General features: G+C 49.5%; 1 protein-coding gene across 1 annotated transcript in view; it reads left to right on the forward strand.

Moving 5' to 3' along the window:
- Positions 1-25,266, forward strand: part of LOC127909989 (gamma-aminobutyric acid type B receptor subunit 1-like) — a 187,901-nt gene that overhangs the window by 117,837 nt on the left and 44,798 nt on the right. The window contains exons 10-13 of the mRNA XM_052472833.1: positions 7,955-8,105; positions 9,031-9,163; positions 9,675-9,791; positions 22,419-22,526. Of these exons, the coding sequence (XP_052328793.1) occupies positions 7,955-8,105; positions 9,031-9,163; positions 9,675-9,791; positions 22,419-22,526 (509 nt within the window). The remainder of the gene's footprint in view (positions 1-7,954; positions 8,106-9,030; positions 9,164-9,674; positions 9,792-22,418; positions 22,527-25,266) is intronic.

Consider the following 25,266-nt stretch of genomic DNA (forward strand, 5'->3'; position numbering starts at 1 on the left):
AGTTGGTGCCAGCCTCACGCACCAGGCCTCCTGTGCACATCCCTAGCCTTGCACGTCCTGTGCCAACACTGCTCTCAAGATCCCCAGTACGCCTTCACGGTCTAGCCCATCCTGTGCCACCTCCACACTCCAGTCCTCCGGTAGCAGCTCCCCGCACCAGGCTTCCTGTGCGTGTCCTCGATCCAGTACCACCAGTTCCAGCACCACGCACCAGGCCTTCAGTGCGCCTCGCCTGTTCAGCGCAGCCAGAGCCTTCCTCCTCTACAGCGCTGCCGGAGCCTCCCGCCTGTTCAGCGCAGCCAGAGCCTTCCTCCTCTACAGCGCTGCCGGAGCCTCCCGCCTGTTTAGCGCAGCCAGAGCCTTTCTCCTCTCCTGCGCTGCCGGAGTCTCCCGCCTGTTTAGCGCAGCCAGAGCTTTTCTCCTCTACAGCGCTGCCGGAGCCTCCCGCCTGTTCAGCGCAGCCAGAGCCTTCCTCCTCTACAGCGCTGCCGGAGCCTCCCGCCTGTTTAGTGCAGCCAGAGCCTTCAGAGCTGCCAGCCTCCCGCCTGTTCAGTGCAGCCAGAGCCTTCCTCCTCTACAGCGCTGGGAGCCTCCCGCCTGTTCAGTGCAGCCAGAGCTTCCTCCTCTAGCGCTGCCGGAGCCTCCCGCCTGTTCAGTGCAGCCAGAGCCTTCCTCCTCTACAGCGCTGCCGGAGCCTCCCGCCTGTTCAGTGCAGCCAGAGCTTCCTCCTCTACAGCGCTGCCGGAGCCTCCCGCCTGTTCAGTGCAGCCAGAGCCTGTCCTCTAGCGCTGCCGGAGCCTCCCGCCTGTTCAGTGCAGCCAGAGCCTTCCTCCTCTACAGCGCTGCCGGAGTCTCCCGCCTGTCCGGCGCTGCTGCCGGATTCTCCTGCGCTGTCAGAGCTTTCCCTCTCCTGCGCTAGTCTCCATGGAGCAGTCAGAGCTGTCAGTCTGCATGGAACAGCCAGAGCTGTCAGTCTGCAAGGAGCTATCAGTCTGCATGAAGCAGCCAGAGCTGTCAGTCTGCAAGGAGCTGTCAGTCTGCAAGGAGCTGTCAGCCTGCATGGAGCAGCAAGAGCTGTCAGCCTGTATGGAGCAGCCAGAGCTGTCAGTCTGCAAGGAGCTGCCAGTCTACAAGGAGCTGCCAGTCTGCAAGGAGCTGCCAGTCTGCAAGGAGCTGCCAGTCTGCAAGGAGCTGTCAGTCTGCAAGGAGCTGCCAGTCTGTAAGAAGCCGCCAGAGCTGTCAGCCCACGTGGAGCAGCCAGAGCCGCCAGTCTGCCCAGCGCCGCCAGTCTGCCCAGCGCCGCCAGTCTGCCCAGCGCCACCAGTGCCGCCAGTCTGCCCAGTGCCGCCAGTCTGCCCAGCGCCACCAGTGCCGCCAGTCTGCCCAGTGCCCCCAGTCTGCCCAGCGCCGCCAGCGCCGCCAGTCTGCCCAGCGCCGCCAGTCTGCCCAGCGCCGCCAGTGCCGCCAGTCTGCCCAGCGCCACCAGTGCCGCCAGTCTGCCCAGTGCCGCCAGTCTGCCCAGCGCCACCAGTGCCACCAGTCTACCCAGCGCCGCCAGTCTGCCCAGTGCCGCCAGTCTGCCCAGCGCCACCAGTGCCGCCAGTCTACCCAGCGCCGCCAGTCTGCCCAGCGCCGCCAGTCTGCCCAGCGCCGCCAGTGCCGCCAGTCTGCCCAGCGCCGCCAGTCTGCCCAGCGCCGCCAGTCTGCCCAGCGCCGCCAGTCTGCCCAGCGCCGCCAGTGCCGCCAGTCTGCCCAGCGCCGCCAGTGCCGCCAGTCTGCCCAGCGCCGCCAGTCTGCCCAGCGCCGCCAGTCTGCCCAGCGCCGCCAGTGCCGCCAGTCTGCCCAGCGCCGCCAGTACCGCCAGAACTGCCAGTCGGCCAGGATCCGCCAGTCAACCAGGCTCTTCCAGATCTGCCAGTCAGCCAGATTCTTCCAGATCTGCCAGTCAGCCAGAATCCTCCAGATCTGCCAGTCAACCAGGCTCTTCCAGATCGGCCAGTCAACCAGGCTCTTCCAGATCTGCCAGTCAGCCAGATTCTTCCAGATCTGCCAGTCAGCCAGAATCTTCCAGATCTGCCAGTCAACTAGGCTCTTCCAGATCTGCCAGTCAGCCGGGATCTGCCAGAACTGTCAGTCAACCAGGCTCTTCCAGATCTGCCAGTCAGCCAGACTCTTCCAGATCTGCCAGTCAGCCGGGATCTGCCAGAACTGCCAGTCAGCCAGGATCTGTCAGTCGGCCAGGATCCGCCAGTCAGCCAGGATCTGCCAGTCAGCCAGGATCTGGTAGATCCATCAACCTGCCTGAGCTTCCTCTTACTCCTGAGCTTCTTTTCACTCCTGAGCTTCCTTTCGCTCCTGAGCTTCCTTTTCACTCCTGAGCTTCCTTTTCACTCCTGAGCTTCCTTTCACTCCTGAGCTTCCTTTCACTCCTGAGCTTCCTTTCACTCCTGAGCTTCCCCTCAGTCCCGAGCTTCCCCTCAGTCCCGAGCTGTCTGTCTGTCTGTCTGTCTGTCTGTCTGTCTGTCTGTCTGTCTGTCTGTCTGTCTGTCTGTCTGTCTGTCTGTCTGCCTCTCTCTCTCTCCCTCTCCCTCTCCCTCTCCCTCTCCCTCTCCCTCTCTCTCTCTCTCTCTCTCTCTCTCTCTCTCTCTCTCTCTCCCCTCTCTCTCTCTCCCCCTCTCTCTCTCTCTCTCCCCTCTCTCTCCCCTCTCTCTCTCTCCCCTCCCCCCTCTCTCTCTCTCTCTCCTCCCCTCTCTCTCTCTCCCCCCTCTCTCTCTCCTCCCCTCTCTCTCTCTCTCCTCCCTCTCTCTCTCTCTCTCTCTCCCCCTCTCTCTCTCTCTCTCTCTCTCTCCCTCTCTCTCTCTCTCTCTCTCTCTCTCTCTCTCTCTCTCTGATGTCAATAAATCAAGTGCCCTGGTGGCCAGCACCTTGCCCTGTGTTGTAACGAGTCCCCTAGGATTGACACACACACACACAGGATGATGCACTAGTTTGTTGGTCGTTGAAGACTCAGGCACACACACACACACACACACACACACACACACACACACACACACACACACACACACACACACACACACACACACACACACACACACACACACACACACACACACACACACACACACACACACACTACTTTCTGGCCAAAAGTAGTGCGTGAGACTGATGACCTGATCACTGATGTCCACCCTTTTCCCTATGTAGTGCACTACTTTTGACCAGGACCCATATAGAGAATATGGCCCATAGGGAACAGTGTATCTGTGTGGGGTCACATGCGGTGGGCCATCTGACAGATCCGTCGACATCAGACTGTATCTCTTGTGTCCAAAATGGCCCCCTATTCCTCGTAGGACTTAAAAGTAGTGCCCTAAATAGGGAATAGGACTCTGTTTAAAAGTAGTGCCCTAAATACGGAATAGGACTCTGTTTAAAAGTAGTGCCCTAAATACGGAATAGGACTCTGTTTAAAAGTAGTGCCCTATATAGGACAATAGGACACACCCTAACGGAAGGGAAAGAACCTTGGCCTGTTATCTTTCTGACAGCATGTCATCGTTTCATGGGCAGACGTGTCCTTCTCCTGTCTCCTGCCACAGTCAACAGAGCCCCGGTGACGTCCCTCCACGCCACCCCGTCACACCCGTCCCCTTTCCCGCGGTCTTCTTGTGGAAACAGGCTAAGAATAACCAGGACGTGACAGAATAAGGCCTCTTGAAGGAGAGCGTGACTTTGTTCCAGATGGGAAGCCGCCACGTGTTGACCGTCTGGTCTGCAGCCGGCATTTGATTTTCACTCGCCCTCTGCAGCGACTCATCTCCCTCCCTCTCTCTCTCTCTCTCTCTCTCTCTCTCTCTCTCCATCTACCTCTCTCTGTCTCTCTCTCTCTCTCTCTTTCTCTCTCTCTCTCTCTCTCCCTCTCCCTGAGTCTTCAAATCAGACCAGATGCATAGAGAAAGAGGGTAATGGAGTCAGTGTTTATATCCTAACACGGGCTGGCCTCGGTCTTGTGCTCTTTAAGCATGACGACAAACACCTGTCCACCCATTTGGTCTCGCCCTCCTTTCCTCTCTTCTCTCTCTCTTTTTCGTTCTGTCTTTGTCTCCGGGCTCTGTTTCTCTCTCTCCTCCCTCATTCCATCAGGCGCCCTGACAACCACTGCATCGCTGCTTCCCTCTCGTATCGCCGTGGCAACCATTACGGAACCCGGTCGCCATGGTAACACACTGTTCCGATTCCAGCACTAAGGGCAATGAGAGGTATTAGAGAGAACACACTGGCCCAAGGGACACTACTAAACACACACACACACACACACACACACACACACACACACACACACACACACACACACACACACACACACACACACACACACACACACACTCACTCAGTATTGTAAGACTAACCTTGTGGGGACACACAATTCAGTCCGATTCAAAAATCCTTTTCCCCTAACCCCCCTAGAAATAGCATTTGACGTTAAATGTGAAGGAATACAGTTGATTTGCTTCCATTGTTTTACCTTTACTTATCTAGGCAAGTTAGTTTAAGAACAAATTCTTATGTTCAATGACGGCCTAGGAACAGTGGGTTAGCTGCCTTGTTCAGGGGCAGAACGACATATTTCTACCTTGTCAGCTCGGGGATTCGAACTTGCAACCTTTCGTTTCCGAGTCCATGCTCTAACCACTAGGCTACCCTTCCAGATTAAGAAATACAATTGATTTTGATTCCATGTAGCATAAATGTCCATAGCAACACGCTCCTGACTAAAAAGATGTAGGTTACGGTTGCTACCCTGACCTGCTGACTCCATGGCAATGTGCTTTATATTAACAACATTGAAGTTGGCCTGGGGGTAGGTTTATGACAGTCATAAATACCTCGTTTCCCCCCTCTCTCTGTCTCTCCTTTTTCCTCTCTCTACCCTTCTGATGTTACATTTGCAAACCCCTTGGTTAACATAGAGATTCTGGGAACATCAGAAGGTGGGGGGAAATTAACTATATTCTGGTAATCCGAACAATTGAACATGTGCGGTGGTACTTAATGAATATGATGTCAGTTCGGTTGTCATCTGAGACATTCTCATCAATGATAAGATAACATAAACTCTACAGTGGAAAGTCTACACATCAGAGTTATCGGATTCACATGGTGTTCAATTTAAATGTTTGAATATGAAATTATTCGTGATGGGATGAAATGTGATTTTAGCTTCTAAAATTTTGAGATTTGGGTTTTCATAAGATTAGGGCTCTGCTCAAACAGTGGCCCGCCCCTGTGAAGGGACATGGGCTATAAAACTTTTCAAACACGCCCTGCTCTCCCTTCCTATATAAAGCCTTGACGGCAATATAACCTCCTGTTCCGAGGATGTGTGGACGATGGTCCGATGTCAGAATGGTTCAGGTCATAACTACAGAACGAAGCCAACATCAGCGTGAGCTTTTGTTGCGAATGGTATGAACTTTGAACTCTTATTCACTACAGAAGTGATACCACCTAGCTAGCTGTTGAGTTAGCAACAGCAGCTGCAGTTAGGAAGGAACAGACAGAGTATCCCGTCTACCACACAACGACATTACTACAACGTATCCAACTGACCACCAGAGACATTCTTCAAAGGACAAAGGACTCGGTTTGGCAACACGGCCTTCCATCTACCACCAACCTACCGAAGCGCAGCTCAGAGTAAATATTTATTGCGTTTTTCTTTTCCAAATGGGCGGTAGTTTAGAATGCATAAGATACTGTATTTACGATAGCACAGCTTCGCCCTTTGTTCCTCCGTCTTCCTGCTCTTTCACTCAAACCCAGCCCCTTTTCTTTTGTGTAACCAGCTGTCATATCTGTTCTGCCCACTAGGGACGTTTTCCTTTATGACGTCATTTGTAATCAAGTTATGATTTAATTATGTGTATGTGTAATTCTGTGTGATTAGTTAGGTATTTAGTAAATAAATAATTAAACCCAATTTTGTATTGCTGATTCAACTTGTTAGCCAGGGTTCGTGAAGATTACCAAGAATTTACAACTTTCAGATGAGACTGAATTAAGATGATTAATATTGACTGCTAATTGATGTAAATATTACTAGGTCTTTAAGAGTTTATTCGGAAGATAACAGCTCTATAAATATTATTTTGTGGTGCCCCGACTCTCTAGTTAATTACATTTACATGATTAGCTCAATCAGGTAATCTTAATTACGGATAAATTATTTTATAGAATTGCATGTCATATCACTTAATCCGGCATAGCCAAATACACGACACCAAGCTCTGAAGTAAGGATGTATCCCAAATGGCCCCCTATTCCCTATATACTGTAGTGTACTACTTTGTGCCCTAAACCGCTGCATCTTAGCACTGCAGAATCACAGGCTAAACCAGCACTGTTACAGCATCACACACTCCTAGAACAACAGTGAAATATGCAGCACCGAAGCACAATGAAGCATGCAGAGACCATAGAAAAAAGAAAAACAATGAAACACGCTAACTATAGGAGCCTCTATGTCAGAGACAAACACATTCCCATCCCCACCAATCCAACGTCACATTGAATATACTGTCTGACAGGAAGCTGTTATATTTGAGTGCCAATTCACAGAGACATCCTGTACCTGTTCCAGCATCACACAGCAGATGAGCTCCAAGCTCTGTTCTTTTGAGTGCCCCAATTGTCATTGTACATTTACACTTCGGTATCTTAATTATGATCACTCTTTTGTTGCTTTGAAGTGTCCTGCACCGAAAACCCTCACTAGTAGAAGGTTATATTGGCGGTATGATACTTTTAATGTAACCTAATTTTGGCCAAATAATTATCTAACCACCAAGTAACATTATGGACTAAGTGTTCAAATCCTGTTGCTACAGGATAATTTTGCTGTGACAATAATGGTCAAATTAAGATCCAAGATCCTCCATGTATCCATCCCTCCCTCCCTCCTTTCCCTCCCTCCCTCCCTCCATCTATCCCTCCCTCCCTCCCTCCATATATCCCTCCCTCCATGTATCCATATATCCCTCCCTCCATGTATCCATATATCTCTCCCTCCCTCCCTCCCTCCATCTATCCCTCCCTCCCTCCCTCCATATATCCCTCCCTCCCTCCCTCCATGTATCCCTCCATCTATCCCTCCCTCCCTCCCTCCATCTATCCTCCCTCCATATATCCCTCCCTCCCTCCCTCCCTCCCTCCCTCCCTCTCCCTCCCTCCCTCCATCTCTCCATCCCTCCCTCCCTCCATATATCCATCTCTCTCTTCATCCCTCCCTCCATCTATCCCTCCCTCCCTCCCTCCCTCCCTCCCTCCCTCCCTCCCTCCCTCCCTCCCTCCCTCCCTCCCTCCCTCCCTCCCTCCCTCCCTCCCTCCCTCCCTCCCTCCCTCCCTCCCTCCCTCCCTCCCTCCATATATCCATCTCTCCATCCCTCCCTCCCTCCATATATACATCTCTCCCTCCCTCCCTCCCTCCCTCCCTCCCTCCATCTCCCTCCCTCCCTCCCTCCATATATCCATCTCTCTCCCTCCCTCCCTCCATATATCCATCTATCCCTCCCTCCCTCCATCTCCCTCCCTCCCTCCCTCCCTCCCTCCCTCCCTCCCCCTCCCTCCCTCCCTCCCTCCCTCCCCTCCCTCCCCCTCCCCCTCCCTCCCTACAAGGGTTTCTGTCCATCAGATGTGATTTTAAATCGAGGTCTTGACTCTCTGTGGTCACTAAAGAGCCCGTGCCACTCGTAAGAGAAGGGGTCGTGAACCCTGATGTCCTGGCTTTAGTCTCATGCTGATCCCACATACTTCCTCGTCCACCTAATCATCCCTAGCCTCCACATGGCTCATTCTACCCCTGCACGTCTTTCTCAGGTCGATGCTATAATGAAATTGCATTCTCAGTCAATTAAGGGTTCCTTATAATGATAATTTATCTCTCCCCCCGTAGGTCCAGGCCCCCCAGCAGATCAGACCGTGGTTATCGAGGAGTTTAGGTTCCTCTCTCAGAAGCTCTTTGTCTCTGTGTCTGTGTTCGCTGGACTAGGGATTCTACTGGGAATAGTGTGTCTCACATTCAACATCTACAACAGCAATGTCAGGTACGCAAAGACCTGTGTGGTGTGGTGTGTGTGTGTGTGTGTGTGTGTGTGTGTGTGTGTGTGTGTGTGTGTGTGTGTGTGTGTGTGTGTGTGTGTGTGTGTGTGTGTGTGTGTGTGTGTGTGTGTGTGTGTGGGTGTGTGTGTGCGTGTGTGTGTGCGTGCGTGCGTGCGTGCGTGTGCTCGTGCATACAGCATTTGTTCTCTCCCATTTTCTAAGCGTGTTTGAAATGTGTGAATTACAGTGATTCAGAGAATATTTATTTTTGATCCTAAATCCATCACAGATATATCCAATATTCCCACTTCTTGACACATCCTGTTCATCAGTCATTCAGCGTGACTCTTACCAAGGATATTCACATCTCGGTGTGTGATCTAGACAGTTAAATATTTGTATATCAGTCATTCAGCGTGACTCTTACCAAGGATATTCACATCTCGGTGTGTGATCTTGACAGCTAAATATCTGTATATCAGTCATTCAGCGTGACTCTTACCAAGGATATTCACATCTCGGTGTGTGATCTTGACAGCTAAATATCTGTATATCAGTCATTCAGTGTGACTCTTACCAAGGATATTCAAGGATATTCACATCTCGGTGTGTGATCTTGACAGCTAAATATCTGTATATCAGTCATTCAGCGTGACTCTTACCAAGGATATTCACATCTCGGTTTGTGAGCTTGACAGTTAAATCCCAAAATGAAATGTACATTTGTGACAGACAGCTAATATCCTTGTGTACTGTTTCAGGCTGGGTTCTCTGCATGCTGAATGGCTCACACAGACATTCTGTAGACAGTGATCCTGTGTGTGTGTGTGTGTGTGTGTGTGTGTGTGTGTGTGTGTGTGTGTGTGTGTGTGTGTGTGTGTGTGTGTGTGTGTGTGTGTGTGTGTGTGTGTGTGTGTGTGTCTATGACAGGTACATCCAGAACTCCCAGCCCTACCTGAACAACATGACGGCAGTGGGGTGTATGATGGCTCTGGCTGCTGTCTTCCCTCTGGGCCTCGACGGACACCACATACACAGGAAGCAGTTCCCCGTGGTCTGCCAGGTACACAGGAAGTAAACAGGAAGTGGAGCCATACCATTAAAGCATTGTGTGGGATCAAGTTTTATGGGCACAGGAAAGCTTTGGACTGAAAGTGTTTCCCTAGGTAAAGGTCCTAACCTTATAAAATAGTAAGGATAATGCTAAACTGGCCCAAGATCTTCACCCTACATCTACTGCTAAAGGGAGGTGGATCCTACCACTGAGGCATTATGGGGGATTGAGTTTTATGGGTGTGTTAGAATTCTTGTACGAAGACAGTTGAGGTCAAATGAATAACTGCCAAATGAGAACATGACTTTAAAAAGGAATTATTCTTTAATAACTATTATATTTAACACATTAATGCATTTGACAATAACTGTTTTTATCCCCCACAAGTTATGTAAAGAAATGATTATTGTTTAATAGATACATAGATACAATTCAATATTATTGTTTAATAGATGCATAGATATAATTAAATATGATTGTTTAATATATCTATCTTCTTTCCCCTATTCCCCCTGGCCAGTTCCGTCTGTGGCTGCTTGGCCTGGGCTTCAGCCTGGCGTACGGTTCTATGTTCACGAAGATCTGGTGGGTTCACACCGTCTTCACCAAGAAGGACGACAAGAAGGAGAAGAGGAAGGTAAATAAAGAGGAGAGTAACTGGCTTTCACTCTAGCGTTGGACTAGTAACATCCCAGTCAAGGGCACAGGCAGTTAACCCACTTTCCCAGGCCGTCATCTGTCCCAGTCAAGGGCACTAGGAGAACCCTTGTAGGTTGTAGATAGCACCTTGTATATGCGCTGAAAATTATGTATTTTCCACCAGGTGGTATTATCATTCCACATTTACTCTCTCTCTCTACTCCCGCTCTTTCTCTCGAGCCCAGTCCTGTTCTGTAGTCGGCCCCTCGGAGAGAACAAGCTAGTCCTCCCAGTTGCCCCACCGTTGTACCCCTCCAATTGGTCCTACTGGTGAAGGGCCTCCCTCAATTAGATGACTCCTTTTTTTCATTCAGCCATTCAGCTAGCCAGCCAGCCAGTAACCAGCCAGTCATTCAGCCATTCAGCCAGCCAGTAACCAGCCAGCCAGCCAGCCAGTAACCAGCCAGTCATTCAGCCATTCAGCTAGCCAGTAACCAGCCAGCCAGCCAGTCATTCAGCCATTCAGCTAGCCAGTAACCAGCCAGCCAGCCAGCCAGTAACCAGCCAGTCATTCAGCCATTCAGCTAGCCAGTAACCAGCCAGCCAGCCAGTCATTCAGCCATTCAGCTAGCCAGTAACCAGCCAGCCAGCCAGCCAGTAACCAGCCAGTCATTCAGCCATTCAGCTAGCCAGTAACCAGCCAGCCAGCCAGTCATTCAGCCATTCAGCTAGCCAGTAACCAGCCAGTCATTTAGCCATTCAGCCAGCCAGTAACCAGCCAGCCAGCCAGCCAGTCATTCAGCCAGCCAGCCAGCCAGTAACCAGCCAGTCATTCAGTCATTCAGCTAGCCAGTAACCAGCCAGCCAGTCATTCAGCCAGCCAGCCAGCCAGCCAGTAACCAGCCAGTCATTCATCCATTCAGCTAGCCAGTAACCAGCCAGCCAGTCATTCAGCCATTCAGCTAGCCAGTAACCAGCCAGCCAGTCATTCAGCCATTCAGCTAGCCAGTAACCAGCCAGCCAGTCATTCAGCCATTCAGCTAGGCAGTAATCAGCCAGTGAGCCAGTCATTCAGACAGCCAGCCAGCATCCAGCCAGCCATTCAGCCAGCAACCAACCAGCCAACCAGCTAGCCAGGCCCTCTACTCAGAGTCTGTGTCCCAAATGGCACTCTATTCCCTTTATATTGCATGACTTTTGACCATGGCCCACTGGGTGTCCCATAAGGCTCTGATTAAAATTGTACTGCACTGTGTAGTTTATAGGGTGCCATTGGGGACACAGCCAGAAGGCTGGGGAGAGACATTTCACCCATTAAAGATGTTCCAGCAAGTGCTGCGGCCGCCGAGATACCCCCGACACTGAGGTGTGGCTGTTTTTTGGGGGGGGTATTGCGTAAGATCTTTCTCGTTAGAACCTTTGAGATGCAAGGATCCTCATTTTGCATTTTGTAAAAGAGGAGATACTTAGTCAGTTTTACAACACTGGGAGGAAACCAGGATATCTAGTCAGTTGTCCAACACTGGGAGGAAACCAGGATACCTAGTCAGTTGTACAACACTCAGTTGTCCAACACTGGGAGGAAACCAGGATACCTAGTCAGTTGTACAACACTGGGAGGAAACCAGGATACCTAGTCAGTTGTACAACACTGGGAGGAAACCAGGATACAACACTGGGAGGAAACCAGGGATACAACACTGGGAGGAAACCAGGATATCTAGTCAGTTGTACAACACTGGGAGGAAACCAGGATACCTAGTCAGTTGTACAACACTGGGAGGAAACCAGGATACCTAGTCAGTTGTACAACACTGGGAGGAAACCAGGATACAACACTGGGAGGAAACCAGGATACCTAGTCAGTTGTACAACACTGGGAGGAAACCAGGATACAACACTGGGAGGAAACCAGGATACCTACTGAATGTCTTCAACTGAAATCTGAATCAGTGCCGGGGCGCTTCATTAATCGACATCCACGTCTTCGGCGCCCTGCAGGTTTTTACCTTGTCAACTCGAGGATTCGATCCAGCAACCTTTCCGTCACGGCCCAACGCTCTAACCACTAGGCTACCTGCCACCCGTGTAAAATAGGGTGTGTGTGTGTGTGTGTGTGATAAATATGTTTCTATTTCAAGTAGATAATAGGTGTAAAATGTATTTTCTACTCGTGTTAGGTGATCCTCTACGTTTGCCAAGTCACATACATTTCCACAGTATCTAGATATGAGGCATGTTTAACCTTTTACTTCTTTGGGCTAAATCAGGGGTCACACAGAGTGTTTCTTGGTAGTCTTAAACACATCTACTTTCATATAAAGGTATACACGTCACACACGTGTTTATGGGCTTAAAGAAAGAAGACACCTGTCACGCCCTGGTCGAAGTATTTTGTGTTTATCTTCATTTATTTGGTCAGGCCAGGGTGTGACATGGGTTTTTGTATGTGGTGTGTATGTATTGGGATTGTAGCTTAGTGGGGTGTTCTAGTTAAGTCTATGGCTGTCTGAAGTGGTTCTCAATCAGAGGCAGGTGTTTATCGTTGTCTCTGATTGGGAACCATATTTAGGCAGCCATATTCTTTGTGTGTTTCGTGGGTGATTGTCCTTAATGTCTTGATGTCCTTGTTCTGTGTGTATGTGCACCAGTATTAGGCTGTTTCGGTTTTCGTTACGTTTATTGTTTTGTAGTGTTTGTATTGATTCGTTAAACATGGATCGCAATCTACACGCTGCATTTTGGTCCGACTCTCCTTTACCACAAGAGAACCGTTACAGAATCACCCACCACAAACGGACCAAGCAGCGTGTCAACAGGCAGGAGCCACAGGAGAAGCAACAAAGGCAGCAACAGCGGCGCAATGAGGAATGGACATGGGACGATATATTGGATGGCAAGGGTTGCTACACATGGGAGGAGATCCTGGCGGGAAGGGATCGCTTTCCATGGGAACAGGTGGAGGCACTTAGAAGAGCAGAGGCAGCCGGAGAGAGGAGCCGGCTATACGAGGGAACACGGTTGGCAAGGAAGGCCGGGAGTCAGCCCCAAAAATGTATTGGGGGGCTCACAGGGAGTATGGCTACGCCAAGTAGGAGACCTGCGGAAACTCCCTGTGCTTACCGGGGGGCTAGAGAGACCGGGCAGGCACCGTGTTATGCAGTGGTGCGCACGGTGTCCCCAGTGCGGGTGCATAGCCCGGTGCGGTATATTCCAGCTCCGCGTATCGGCCGGGCTAGAGTGAGCATCGAGCCAAGTGCCATGAAGCCGGCTCTACGCATCTGGTCTCCAGTGCGTCTCCTTGGGCCGGCTTACATGGCACCAGCCTTACGCTCGGTGTCTCCGGTTCGCCTGCATAGCCCAGTGCGGGCTATTCCACCTCGCCGCACTGGCAGGGCGACCGAGAGCATTCAACCAGGTAAGGTTGGGCAGGCTCGGTGCTCAAGAGCTCCAGTGCGCCTGCATGGTCCGGTCTATCCAGTACCACCTCCACACCCCAGCCCTCCGGTAGCAGCTCCCCGCACCAGGCTTCCTGTGCGTGTTCTTGGTCCAGTCTCACCAGTGCCAGCACCACGCATCAGGCCTACAGTGCGCCTTGCCTCTCCAGCGCTGCCGGAGTCTCCCGCCTGTTCAGCGCTGCCAGAGCCTTCCTCCTCTACAGCGCTGCTGGAGTCTCCTGCCTGTTCAGCGCAGCTAGTGCTGCCAGCCTGCTTGGAGCAACCAGAGCTGCCAGTCTACATGGAGCTGCCAGTCTGCATGAAGCAGCCAGAGCTGCCAGTCTGCATGAAGCAGCCAGAGCTGCCAGTCTGCATGAAGCAGCCAGAGCTGCCAGTCTGCATGGAGCAGCCAGAGCTGCCAGTCTGCATGGAGAAGCCAGAGCTGCCAGTCTGCAAGGAGCTGCCAGTCTTCAAGGAGCTACCAGTCTGCAAGGAGCTGCCAGTCTGCAAGGAGCTGCCAGTCTGCACAGAGCTGCCCGTCTGCACGGAGCCGCCAGAGCTGCCAGTCTGTAAGAAGCCGCCAGAGCTGTCAGCCTACATGGAGCAGCCAGAGCCGCCAGTCAGCGTGGAGCAGCCAGAGCCGCCAGTCAGCATGGAGCAGCCAGATCCGTCAGTCTGCCAGGATCCGCCAGTCAGCCAGACTCTTCCAGATCTGCCAGTCAGCCAGACTCTTCCAGATACGCCAGTCAGCCAGACTCTTCCAGATCTGCCAGTCAGCCAGATTCTTCCAGATCTGCCAGTCAGCCAGACTCTTCCAGATCCGCCAGTCAACCAGACTCTTCCAGATCCGCCAGTCAACCAGACTCTTCCAGATCCGCCAGTCAGCCATGATCTGCCAGAACTGCCAGTCAGCCAGGATCTGCCAGATCCGCCAGTCAGCCAGGATCCGCCAGTCATCCAGGATCCGCCAGTCAGCCAGGATCTGCCAGTCAGCCAGGATCTGCCGAAACCACCAGCCAGCCAGGATCTGGTAGATCCATCAACCTGCCTGAGCTTCCTCTCACTCCTGAGCTTCCTTTCACTCCTGAGCTTCCTTTCACTCCTGAGCTTCCTTTCACTCCTGAGCTTCCCCTCAGACCCGAGCTTCCCCTCAGTCCCGAGCTTCCCCTCAGTCCCGAGCTGCCTCAGTCCCAAGCTGCCCCTCAGTCCCGATCTGCTCCTCAGTCCAGTGGGGTTCTGGGTGAGGACTACTAGGCCATGGTCGGCGGCGAGGATGGACTATCCAAGGAAGCGAGGAGGAGGGACTAAGACAGTGTTTGAGTGGAGCCGCCATCATGGACAGACACCCACCCGGACCCTCCCTATTGTTTTGAGGTGCTTTCGGGAGTCCGCACCTTAGGGGGGGTTCTGTCACGCCCTGGTCGAAGTATTTTGTGTTTATCTTCATTTATTTGGTCAGGCCAGGGTGTGACATGGGTTTTTGTATGTGGTGTGTATGTATTGGGATTGTAGGTTAGTGGGGTGTTCTAGGAAAGTCTATGGCTGTCTGGAGTGGTTCTCAATCAGAGGCAGGTGTTTATCGTTGTCTCTGATTGGGAACCATATTTAGGCAGCCATATTCTTTGTGTGTTTCATGGGTGATTGTCCTTAGTGTCCTTGTTCCTGTCTCTGTGTTAGTTTAAACTAGTATAGGCTGTTTCGGTTTTCGTTACGTTTATTGTTTTCTAGTGTTTGTATTGATTCGTTAAACATGGATCGCAATCTACACGCTGCATTTTGGTCCGACTCTCCTTCACCACAAGTGAACCGTTACAACACCTGTACCATGTCAGGTATAGAGTTAAAATATATTACATTTTGAGTTTGAATCCCAATTTTTGTACATCACAGAAGACTGAAATATAACACAACCCGCTTGACTTAGAAACACCAATCTGCAGGTTTGTAATAAATAATATGTATTATTATTAATACAATAATGAAATATTTAAAATATATTAATATTAATATACTATTAAAAATATTAAGAACATTCCACCCATGAGGCCAATAGAGGGCGATTTGGTCATTTGACTGTAGGAAAAGTTTACATTTACTTCTACCTTTGTGTTTTTCAACTGAATTACTGATATATCTACTACTATATAGAAGATAGTGTAGACTACAACTCGGACAATAGATAGTGAATAGTATTTTCATCCCAAATGGCACCCTATTCCCCTTTGTAGTGCACTACATTTGACCAGGGCCCTATAGGGAATAGGGGTGTAGGGTAGGGTGCCATTTGGGATGCAACTTCTTTATTGTTCTGCTTCCTATGAGGAGAATAGATCAAATTCGTTTACAGAACTTTAATCCTCTGGGATAATGCAACAAAATCAATATTACAGTTACGCTATCGGTTCGTTGTCTCTGCTCGCTTTTTACTGTTCTTCTTTCAAACAGTTACATAAAATAGTATTATTACCTATCCATTTTTTTGTCAGTGAGCGCTGCTCGTTGGGTTTTAATGCGTAAATGTTTACGGCCCAACCAGACGCTCTGGTGGGGTGCAGATTGAATTGAATCTCTGTTTTCTCTGTGAGCTCAGAGGCTCTAGTCTATTTATGTCATCGTTAATCCCTCACAGTCAAACCGAACGGATGTCTGGGCCTTGGGCCCTGATCCCCTGTGTTCATTCACCAAAGGGTTTGTCCAAACTGGGGCCCTATTCCCTATAAAGTGCCCCTGGGCAACAGTAGTGTACTGACTATATCCCTGGTCAACAGTAGTATACTGACTATATCCCTGGTCAACAGTAGTGTACTGACTATACCCCTGGTCAACAGTAGTGTACTGACTATACCCCTGGTCAACAGTAGTGTACTGACTATATCCCTGGTCAACAGTAGTGTACTGACTATATCCCTGGTCAACAGTAGTATACTGACTATACCCCTGGTCAACAGTAGTGTACTGACTATATCCCTGGTCAACAGTAGTGTACTGACTATACCCCTGGTCAACAGTAGTGTACTGACTATATCCCTGGTCAACAGTAGTGTACTGACTATATCCCTGGTCAACAGTAGTGTACTGACTATATCCCTGGTCAACAGTAGTGTACTGACTATACCCCTGGTCAACAGTAGTGTACTGACTATATCCCTGGTCAACAGTAGTGTACTGACTATATCCCTGGTCAACTGTAGTATACTGACTATACCCCTGGTCAACAGTAGTGTACTGACTATACCCCTGGTCAACAGTAGTGTACTGACTATACCCCTGGTCAACAGTAGTGTACTGACTATATCCCTGGTCAACAGTAGTGTACTGACTATATCCCTGGTCAACAGTAGTATACTGACTATATCCCTGGTCAACAGTAGTATACTGACTATACCCTGGTCAACAGTAGTATACTGACTATACCCCTGGTCAACAGTAGTATACTGACTATATCCCTGGTCAACAGTAGTGTACTGACTATACCCCTGGTCAACAGTAGTGTACTGACTATATCCCTGGTCAACAGTAGTATACTGACTATACCCCTGGTCAACAGTAGTGTACTGACTATATCCCTGGTCAACAGTAGTGTACTGACTATACCCCTGGTCAACAGTAGTGTACTGACTATATCCCTGGTCAACAGTAGTATACTGACTATATCCCTGGTCAACAGTAGTTACTGACTATACCCCTGGTCAACAGTAGTATACTGACTATACCCCTGGTCAACAGTAGTGTACTGACTATACCCCTGGTCAACAGTAGTATACTGACTATATCCCTGGTCAACAGTAGTGTACTGACTATATCCCTGGTCAACAGTAGTGTACTGACTATATCCCTGGTCAACAGTAGTATACTGACTATACCCCTGGTCAACAGTAGTGTACTGACTATATCCCTGGTCAACAGTAGTGTACTGACTATATCCCTGGTCAACAGTAGTGTACTGACTATATCCCTGGTCAACAGTAGTGTACTGACTATATCCCTGGTCAACAGTAGTGTACTGACTATATCCCTGGTCAACAGTAGTGTACTGACTATATCCCTGGTCAACAGTAGTGTACTGACTATATCCCTGGTCAACAGTAGTATACTGACTATATCCCTGGTCAACAGTAGTTACTGACTATATCCCTGGTCAACAGTAGTATACTGACTATATCCCTGGTCAACAGTAGTGTACTGACTATATCCCTGGTCAACAGTAGTATACTGACTGTATCCCTGGTCAACAGTAGTATACTGACTATACCCCTGGTCAACAGTAGTATACTGACTATACCCTATACTGGTCAACAGTAGTGTACTGAATATATCCCTGGTCAACAGTAGTGTACTGACTATATCCCTGGTCAACAGTAGTATACTGACTATACCCCTGGTCAACAGTAGTGTACTGACTATATCCCTGGTCAACAGTAGTGTACTGACTATATCCCTGGTCAACAGTAGTATACTGACTATATCCCTGGTCAACAGTAGTGTACTGACTATACCCCTGGTCAACAGTAGTGTACTGACTATATCCCTGGTCAACAGTAGTATACTGACTATATCCCTGGTCAACAGTAGTGTACTGACTATATCCCTGGTCAACAGTAGTGTACTGACTATATCCCTGGTCAACAGTAGTGTACTGACTATACCCCTGGTCAACAGTAGTATACTGACTATACCCCTGGTCAACAGTAGTGTACTGACTATATCCCTGGTCAACAGTAGTTACTGACTATACCCCTGGTCAACAGTAGTGTACTGACTATACCCCTGGTCAACAGTAGTATACTGACTATACCCCTGGTCAACAGTAGTTTACTGACTATACCCCTGGTCAACAGTAGTGTACTGACTATACCCCTGGTCAACAGTAGTGTACTGACTATATCCCTGGTCAACAGTAGTGTACTGACTATATCCCTGGTCAACAGTAGTGTACTGACTATACCCCTGGTCAACAGTAGTGTACTGACTATACCCCTGGTCAACAGTAGTGTACTGACTACTATACCCCTGGTCAACAGTAGTGTACTGACTATACCCCTGGTCAACAGTAGTGTACTGACTATACCCCTGGTCAACAGTAGTGTACTGACTATATCCCTGGTCAACAGTAGTATACTGACTATACCCCTGGTCAATAGTAGTGTACTGACTATACCCCTGGTCAACAGTAGTATACTGACTATATCCCTGGTCAACAGTAGTGTACTGACTATATCCCTGGTCAACAGTAGTATACTGACTATACCCCTGGTCAACAGTAGTTACTGACTATACCCCTGGTCAACAGTAGTGTACTGACTATATCCCTGGTCAACAGTAGTGTACTGACTATATCCCTGGTCAACAGTAGTATACTGACTATATCCCTGGTCAACAGTAGTATACTGACTATATCCCTGGTCAACAGTAGTATACTGACTATATCCCTGGTCAACAGTAGTATACTGACTATATCCCTGGTCAACAGTAGTGTACTGACTATACCCCTGGTCAACAGTAGTGTACTGACTATACCCCTGGTCAACAGTAGTGTACTGACTATACCCCCTGGTCAACAGTAGTGTACTGACTATACCCCTGGTCAACAGTAGTGTACTGACTATACCCCTGGTCAGCAGTAGTGTACTGACTATACCCCTGGTCATCAGTAGTGTACTGACTATACCCCTGGTCAACAGTAGTGTACTGACTATATCCCTGGTCAACAGTAGTGTTCTGACTATACCCTGGTCAACAGTAGTGTACTGACTATATCCCTGGTCAACAGTAGTGTACTGACTATATCCCTGGTCAACAGTAGTGTACTGACTATACCCCTGGTCAATAGTAGTGTACTGACTATACCCCTGGTCAACAGTAGTATACTGACTATATCCCTGGTCAACAGTAGTGTACTGACTATATCCCTGGTCAACAGTAGTATACTGACTATACCCCTGGTCAACAGTAGTGTACTGACTATACCCCTGGTCAACAGTAGTGTACTGACTATATCCCTGGTCAACAGTAGTGTACTGACTATATCCCTGGTCAACAGTAGTGTACTGACTATATCCCTGGTCAACAGTAGTTACTGACTATATCCCTGGTCAACAGTAGTGTACTGACTATATCCCTGGTCAACAGTAGTGTACTGACTATATCCCTGGTCAACAGTAGTATACTGACTATATCCCTGGTCAACAGTAGTATACTGACTATACCCCTGGTCAACAGTAGTTACTGACTATACCCCTGGTCAACAGTAGTTACTGACTATATCCCTGGTCAACAGTAGTGTACTGACTATATCCCTGGTCAACAGTAGTGTACTGACTATATCCCTGGTCAACAGTAGTGTACTGACTATATCCCTGGTCAACAGTAGTGTACTGACTATATCCCTGGTCAACAGTAGTATACTGACTATACCCTGGTCAACAGTAGTATACTGACTATACCCCTGGTCAACAGTAGTATACTGACTATACCCCTGGTCAACAGTAGTGTACTGACTATACCCCTGGTCAACAGTAGTGTACTGACTATACCCCTGGTCAACAGTAGTGTACTGACTATATCCCTGGTCAACAGTAGTGTACTGACTATATCCCTGGTCAACAGTAGTGTACTGACTATACCCCTGGTCAACAGTAGTGTACTGACTATACCCCTGGTCAACAGTAGTGTACTGACTATACCCCTGGTCAACAGTAGTGTACTGACTATACCCCTGGTCAACAGTAGTGTACTGACTATATCCCTGGTCAACAGTAGTGTACTGACTATATCCCTGGTCAACAGTAGTATACTGACTATACCCTGGTCAATAGTAGTGTACTGACTATACCCCTGGTCAACAGTAGTATACTGACTATATCCCTGGTCAACAGTAGTGTACTGACTATATCCCTGGTCAACAGTAGTGTACTGACTATACCCCTGGTCAACAGTAGTATACTGACTATACCCCTGGTCAACAGTAGTGTACTGACTATATCCCTGGTCAACAGTAGTGTACTGACTATATCCCTGGTCAACAGTAGTGTACTGACTATATCCCTGGTCAACAGTAGTTACTGACTATATCCCTGGTCAACAGTAGTGTACTGACTATATCCCTGGTCAACAGTAGTATACTGACTATATCCCTGGTCAACAGTAGTGTACTGACTATACCCCTGGTCAACAGTAGTGTACTGACTATACCCCTGGTCAACAGTAGTGTACTGACTATATCCCTGGTCAACAGTAGTGTACTGACTATACCCCTGGTCAACAGTAGTGTACTGACTATACCCCTGGTCAACAGTAGTGTACTGACTATACCCCTGGTCAACAGTAGTGTACTGACTATACCCCTGGTCAACAGTAGTGTACTGACTATACCCCTGGTCAACAGTAGTGTACTGACTATACCCCTGGTCAACAGTAGTGTACTGACTATATCCCTGGTCAACAGTAGTGTACTGACTATATCCCTGGTCAACAGTAGTGTACTGACTATATCCCTGGTCAACAGTAGTGTACTGACTATACCCCTGGTCAACAGTAGTGTACTGACTATACCCCTGGTCAACAGTAGTATACTGACTATATCCCTGGTCAACAGTAGTGTACTGACTATATCCCTGGTCAACAGTAGTATACTGACTATACCCCTGGTCAACAGTAGTGTACTGACTATACCCCTGGTCAACTGTAGTGTACTGACTATACCCCTGGTCAACAGTAGTATACTGACTATACCCCTGGTCAACAGTAGTGTACTGACTATATCCCTGGTCAACAGTAGTATACTGACTATATCCCTGGTCAACAGTAGTGTACTGACTATACCCCTGGTCAACAGTAGTGTACTGACTATATCCCTGGTCAACAGTAGTATACTGACTATATCCCTGGTCAACAGTAGTGTACTGACTATATCCCTGGTCAACAGTAGTATACTGACTATATTCCTGGTCAACAGTAGTGTACTGACTATATCCCTGGTCAACAGTAGTGTACTGACTATACCCCTAGTCAACAGTAGTGTACTGACTATACCCCTGGTCAACAGTAGTGTACTGACTATACCCCTGGTCAACAGTAGTGTACTGACTATACCCCTGGTCAACAGTAGTGTACTGACTATACCCCTGGTCAACAGTAGTGTACTGACTATACCCCTAGAGGGATAGAGGGGTAGAGGGATGTCTAGAGGGGTAGAGGGATGGTCTAGAGGGGTAGAGGGATGGTCTAGAGGGGTAGAGGGATGGTCTAGAGGGGTAGAGGGATGGTCTAGAGGGGTAGAGGGAAGGTCTAGAGGGGTAGAGGGGTAGAGGGATGTCTAGAGGGGTAGAGGGATGGTCTAGAAGGATGGTCTAGAGGGGTGGTCTAGAGGGATGGTCTAGAGGGGTAGAGGGATGGTCTAGAGGGATGGTCTACCGGGATGGTCTCGAGGGATGGTCTGCAGGGATGGTCTAGAGGGGTAGAGGGATGGTCTAGAGGGATGGTCTAGAGGGGTAGAGGGATGGTCTAGAGGGTAGAGGGATGGTCTAGAGGGGTAGAGGGATGGTCTAGAGGGGTGTTCTAGAGGGGTAGAGGGATTGTCTAGAGGGGTGTTCTAGAGGGGTAGAGGGATGGTCTAGAGGGGTAGAGGGAGGGTCTAGAGGGATGATCTATAGGGATGGTCTAGAGGGGAGAGGGATTGTCTAGAGGGATGGTCTAGAGGGGAGAGGGATTTTCTAGAGGGATGGTCTAGAGGGGTAGAGGGATGGTCTAGAGGGGTAGAGGGATGGTCTAGAGGGATGGAGGGATGGTCTAGAGGGATGGTCTAGAGGGATGGTCTCGAGGGATGGAGGGAGGGTCTAGAGGGATGGTCTAGAGGGATGGTCTAGAGGGGTGGAGGGATGGTCTAGAAGGATGGTCTAGAGGGGTTTCCACTGTAGGGAACAGGGTGCCAAAGTAGTGCCCTATTTCCTGAAGTGAACAGGGTGCCAAAGTAGTGCCCTATTTACTGTAGGGAACAGGGTGCCAAAGTTGTGATCCTATTTACTCTCGGGAAAAGGGTGCCAAAGTAGTGCCCTATTTACTCTAGGGAAAAGGGTGCCAAAGTAGTGCACTATACAGGAAAAAGGTTGCTAAAGTAGTGCCCTATACAGGGTGCCATTCGAAACACATCCTAACTGACCAGTCCTCCTATATCCCATGATTCCTTGCAGCATCTGGAGCCGTGGAAACTCTACGCCACCGTGGGGGTGCTGCTGGTCATCGACGTCCTGTCGCTCATGATCTGGCAAATAGTGGATCCTCTACACATCACTGTGGAGGTATGAGTCAGATAGTTGATCCTCTAGTCTACACATCACTGTGGAGGTATGAGTCAGATAGTTAATCCTCTAGTCGACACATCACTGTGGAGGTATGAGTCAGATAGTTAATCCTCTAGTCTACACATCACTGTGGAGGTATGAGTCAGATAGTTAATCCTCTAGTCTACACATCACTGTGGAGGTATGAGTCAGATAGTTGATCCTCTAGTCTACACATCACTGTGGAGGTATGAGTCAGATAGTTAATCCTCTAGTCTACACATCACTGTGGAGGTATGAGTCAGATAGTTAATCCTCTAGTCTACACATCACTGTGGAGGTATGAGTCAGATAGTTAATCCTCTAGTCTACACATCACTGTGGAGGTATGAGTCAGATAGTTAATCCTCTAGTCTACACATCACTGTGGAGGTATGAGTCAGATAGTTAATCCTCTAGTCTACACATCACTGTGGAGGTATGAGTCAGATAGTTAATCCTCTAGTCTACACATCACTGTGGAGGTATGAGTCAGATAGTTAATCCTCTAGTCTACACATCACTGTGGAGGTATGAGTCAGATAGTTAATCCTCTAGTCTACACATCACTGTGGAGGTATGAGTCAGATAGTTGATCCTCTAGTCCACACATCACTGTGGAGGTATGAGTCAGATAGTTAATCCTCTAGTCTACACATCACTGTGGAGGTATGAGTCAGATAGTTAATCCTCTAGTCCACACATCACTGTGGAGGTATGAGTCAGATAGTTAATCCTCTAGTCTACACATCACTGTGGAGGTATGAGTCAGATAGTTAATCCTCTAGTCTACACATCACTGTGGAGGTATGAGTCAGATAGTTAATCCTCTAGTCTACACATCACTGTGGAGGTATGAGTCAGATAGTTAATCCTCTAGTCTACACATCACTGTGGAGGTATGAGTCAGATAGTTAATCCTCTAGTCTACACATCACTGTGGAGATATGAGTCAGATAGTTAATCCTCTAGTCTACACATCACTATGGGAGGTATGAGTCAGATAGTTAATCCTCTAGTCCACACATCACTGTGGAGGTATGAGTCAGATAGTTAATCCTCTAGTCTACATTTACATTACATTTACATTTAAGTCATTTAGCAGACGCTCTTATCCAGAGCGACTTACAAATTGGAGTCAGATAGTTAATCCTCTAGTCTACACATCACTGTGGAGATATGAGTCAGATAGTTAATCCTCTAGTCTACACATCATCACTGTGGAGGTATGAGTCAGATAGTTAATCCTCTAGTCTACACATCACTGTGGAGGTATGAGTCAGATCAGTGGTGGTTCTAGCTTGGCTCCATGGAGAACCCCCTTTTCGGAGGCATTAGTACTCTACAAAGTTAGAGGTACGCTATTTGATAGATTCCCCTGCTCACCCTACCTCGGGCTTCCAGAGGGGAGACCTGAGGTCAACCTACCCCCGCCCCCCTACCTCGGGCTTCCAGTGAGGAGACCTGAGGTCAACCTACCCCCGTCGCCCTACCTCGGGCTTCCAGTGAGGAGACCTGAGGTCAACCTACCCCCGCCCCCCTACCTCGGGCTTCCAGTGAGGAGACCTGAGGTCAACCTACCCCCGCTCCCCTACCTCGGGCTTCCAGAGGGGAGATCTGAGGTCAAGCTACCCCCGTCGCCCTACCTCGGGCTTTCAGTGGGGAGACCTGAGGTCAACCTACCCCCGCCCCTCTACCTCGGGCTTCCAGTGGGGAGACCTGAGGTCAACCTACCCCCACTCCCCTACCTCGGGCTTTCAGTGGGGAGACCTGAGGTCAACCTACCCCCTCCTCCCTACCTCGGGCTTCCAATGAGGAGACCTGAGGTCAACCTACCCCCGCCCCCTACCTCTGGCTTCTAGTGAGGAGACCTGAGGTCAACCTACCCCCGCCCCCTACCTCTGGCTTTTAGTGGGGAGACCTGAGGTCAACCTACCCCCACCCCCTACCTCTGGCTTCTAGTGGGGAGACCTGTGGTCAACCTACCCCCACCCCCTACCTCGGGCTCGGGCTTCCAGTGAGGAGACCTGAGGTCAACCTACCCCCACCCCCTACCTCTGGCTCGGGCTTCCAGTGAGGAGACCTGAGGTCAACCTACCCCCCCCCCCTACCTCTGGCTTCTAGTGGGGAGACCTGAGGTCAACCTACCCCCGCCCCCCTACCTCGGGCTTCCAGTGAGGAGACCTGAGGTCAACCTACCCCCACTCCCCTACCTCTGGCTTCCAGTGAGGAGACCTGAGGTCAACCTACCCCCACTCCCTACCTCTGGCTTCCAGTGAGGAGACCTGAGGTCAACCTACCCCCACCCCCTACCTCTGGCTTCTAGTGAGGAGACCTGAGGTCAACCTACCCCTAATTCTCCCCTACCTCTGGCTTCTAGTGGGGAGACCTGAGGTCAACCTACCCCCGCTCCCCCTATCTCGGGCTTCCAGAGGGAGAACTGAGGTCAACCTACCCCCTTAAATCCTATACCTCCCTATCTCGGGCTTCCAGAGGGGAGAACTGAGGTCAACCTACCCCCGCCTCCCTACCTCGGGCTTTCAGTGGGGAGACCTGAGGTCAACCTACCCCTGTCCCTCTCCCCATCTCATACTTCTGAGTGGGAGACCTTCCCAGGCAGTAGCCTGCCTAGCTCAGAAACTAGAATCGGGGCTCCCACGCCGACAAGGTTAATTTACCCACAGTCCCACACGGTGACGTGATATCAATGACTTGACGT

Source organism: Oncorhynchus keta, chromosome 20, assembly GCF_023373465.1.
Source record: "Oncorhynchus keta strain PuntledgeMale-10-30-2019 chromosome 20, Oket_V2, whole genome shotgun sequence".
Lineage (NCBI taxonomy): Eukaryota > Metazoa > Chordata > Actinopteri > Salmoniformes > Salmonidae > Oncorhynchus > Oncorhynchus keta.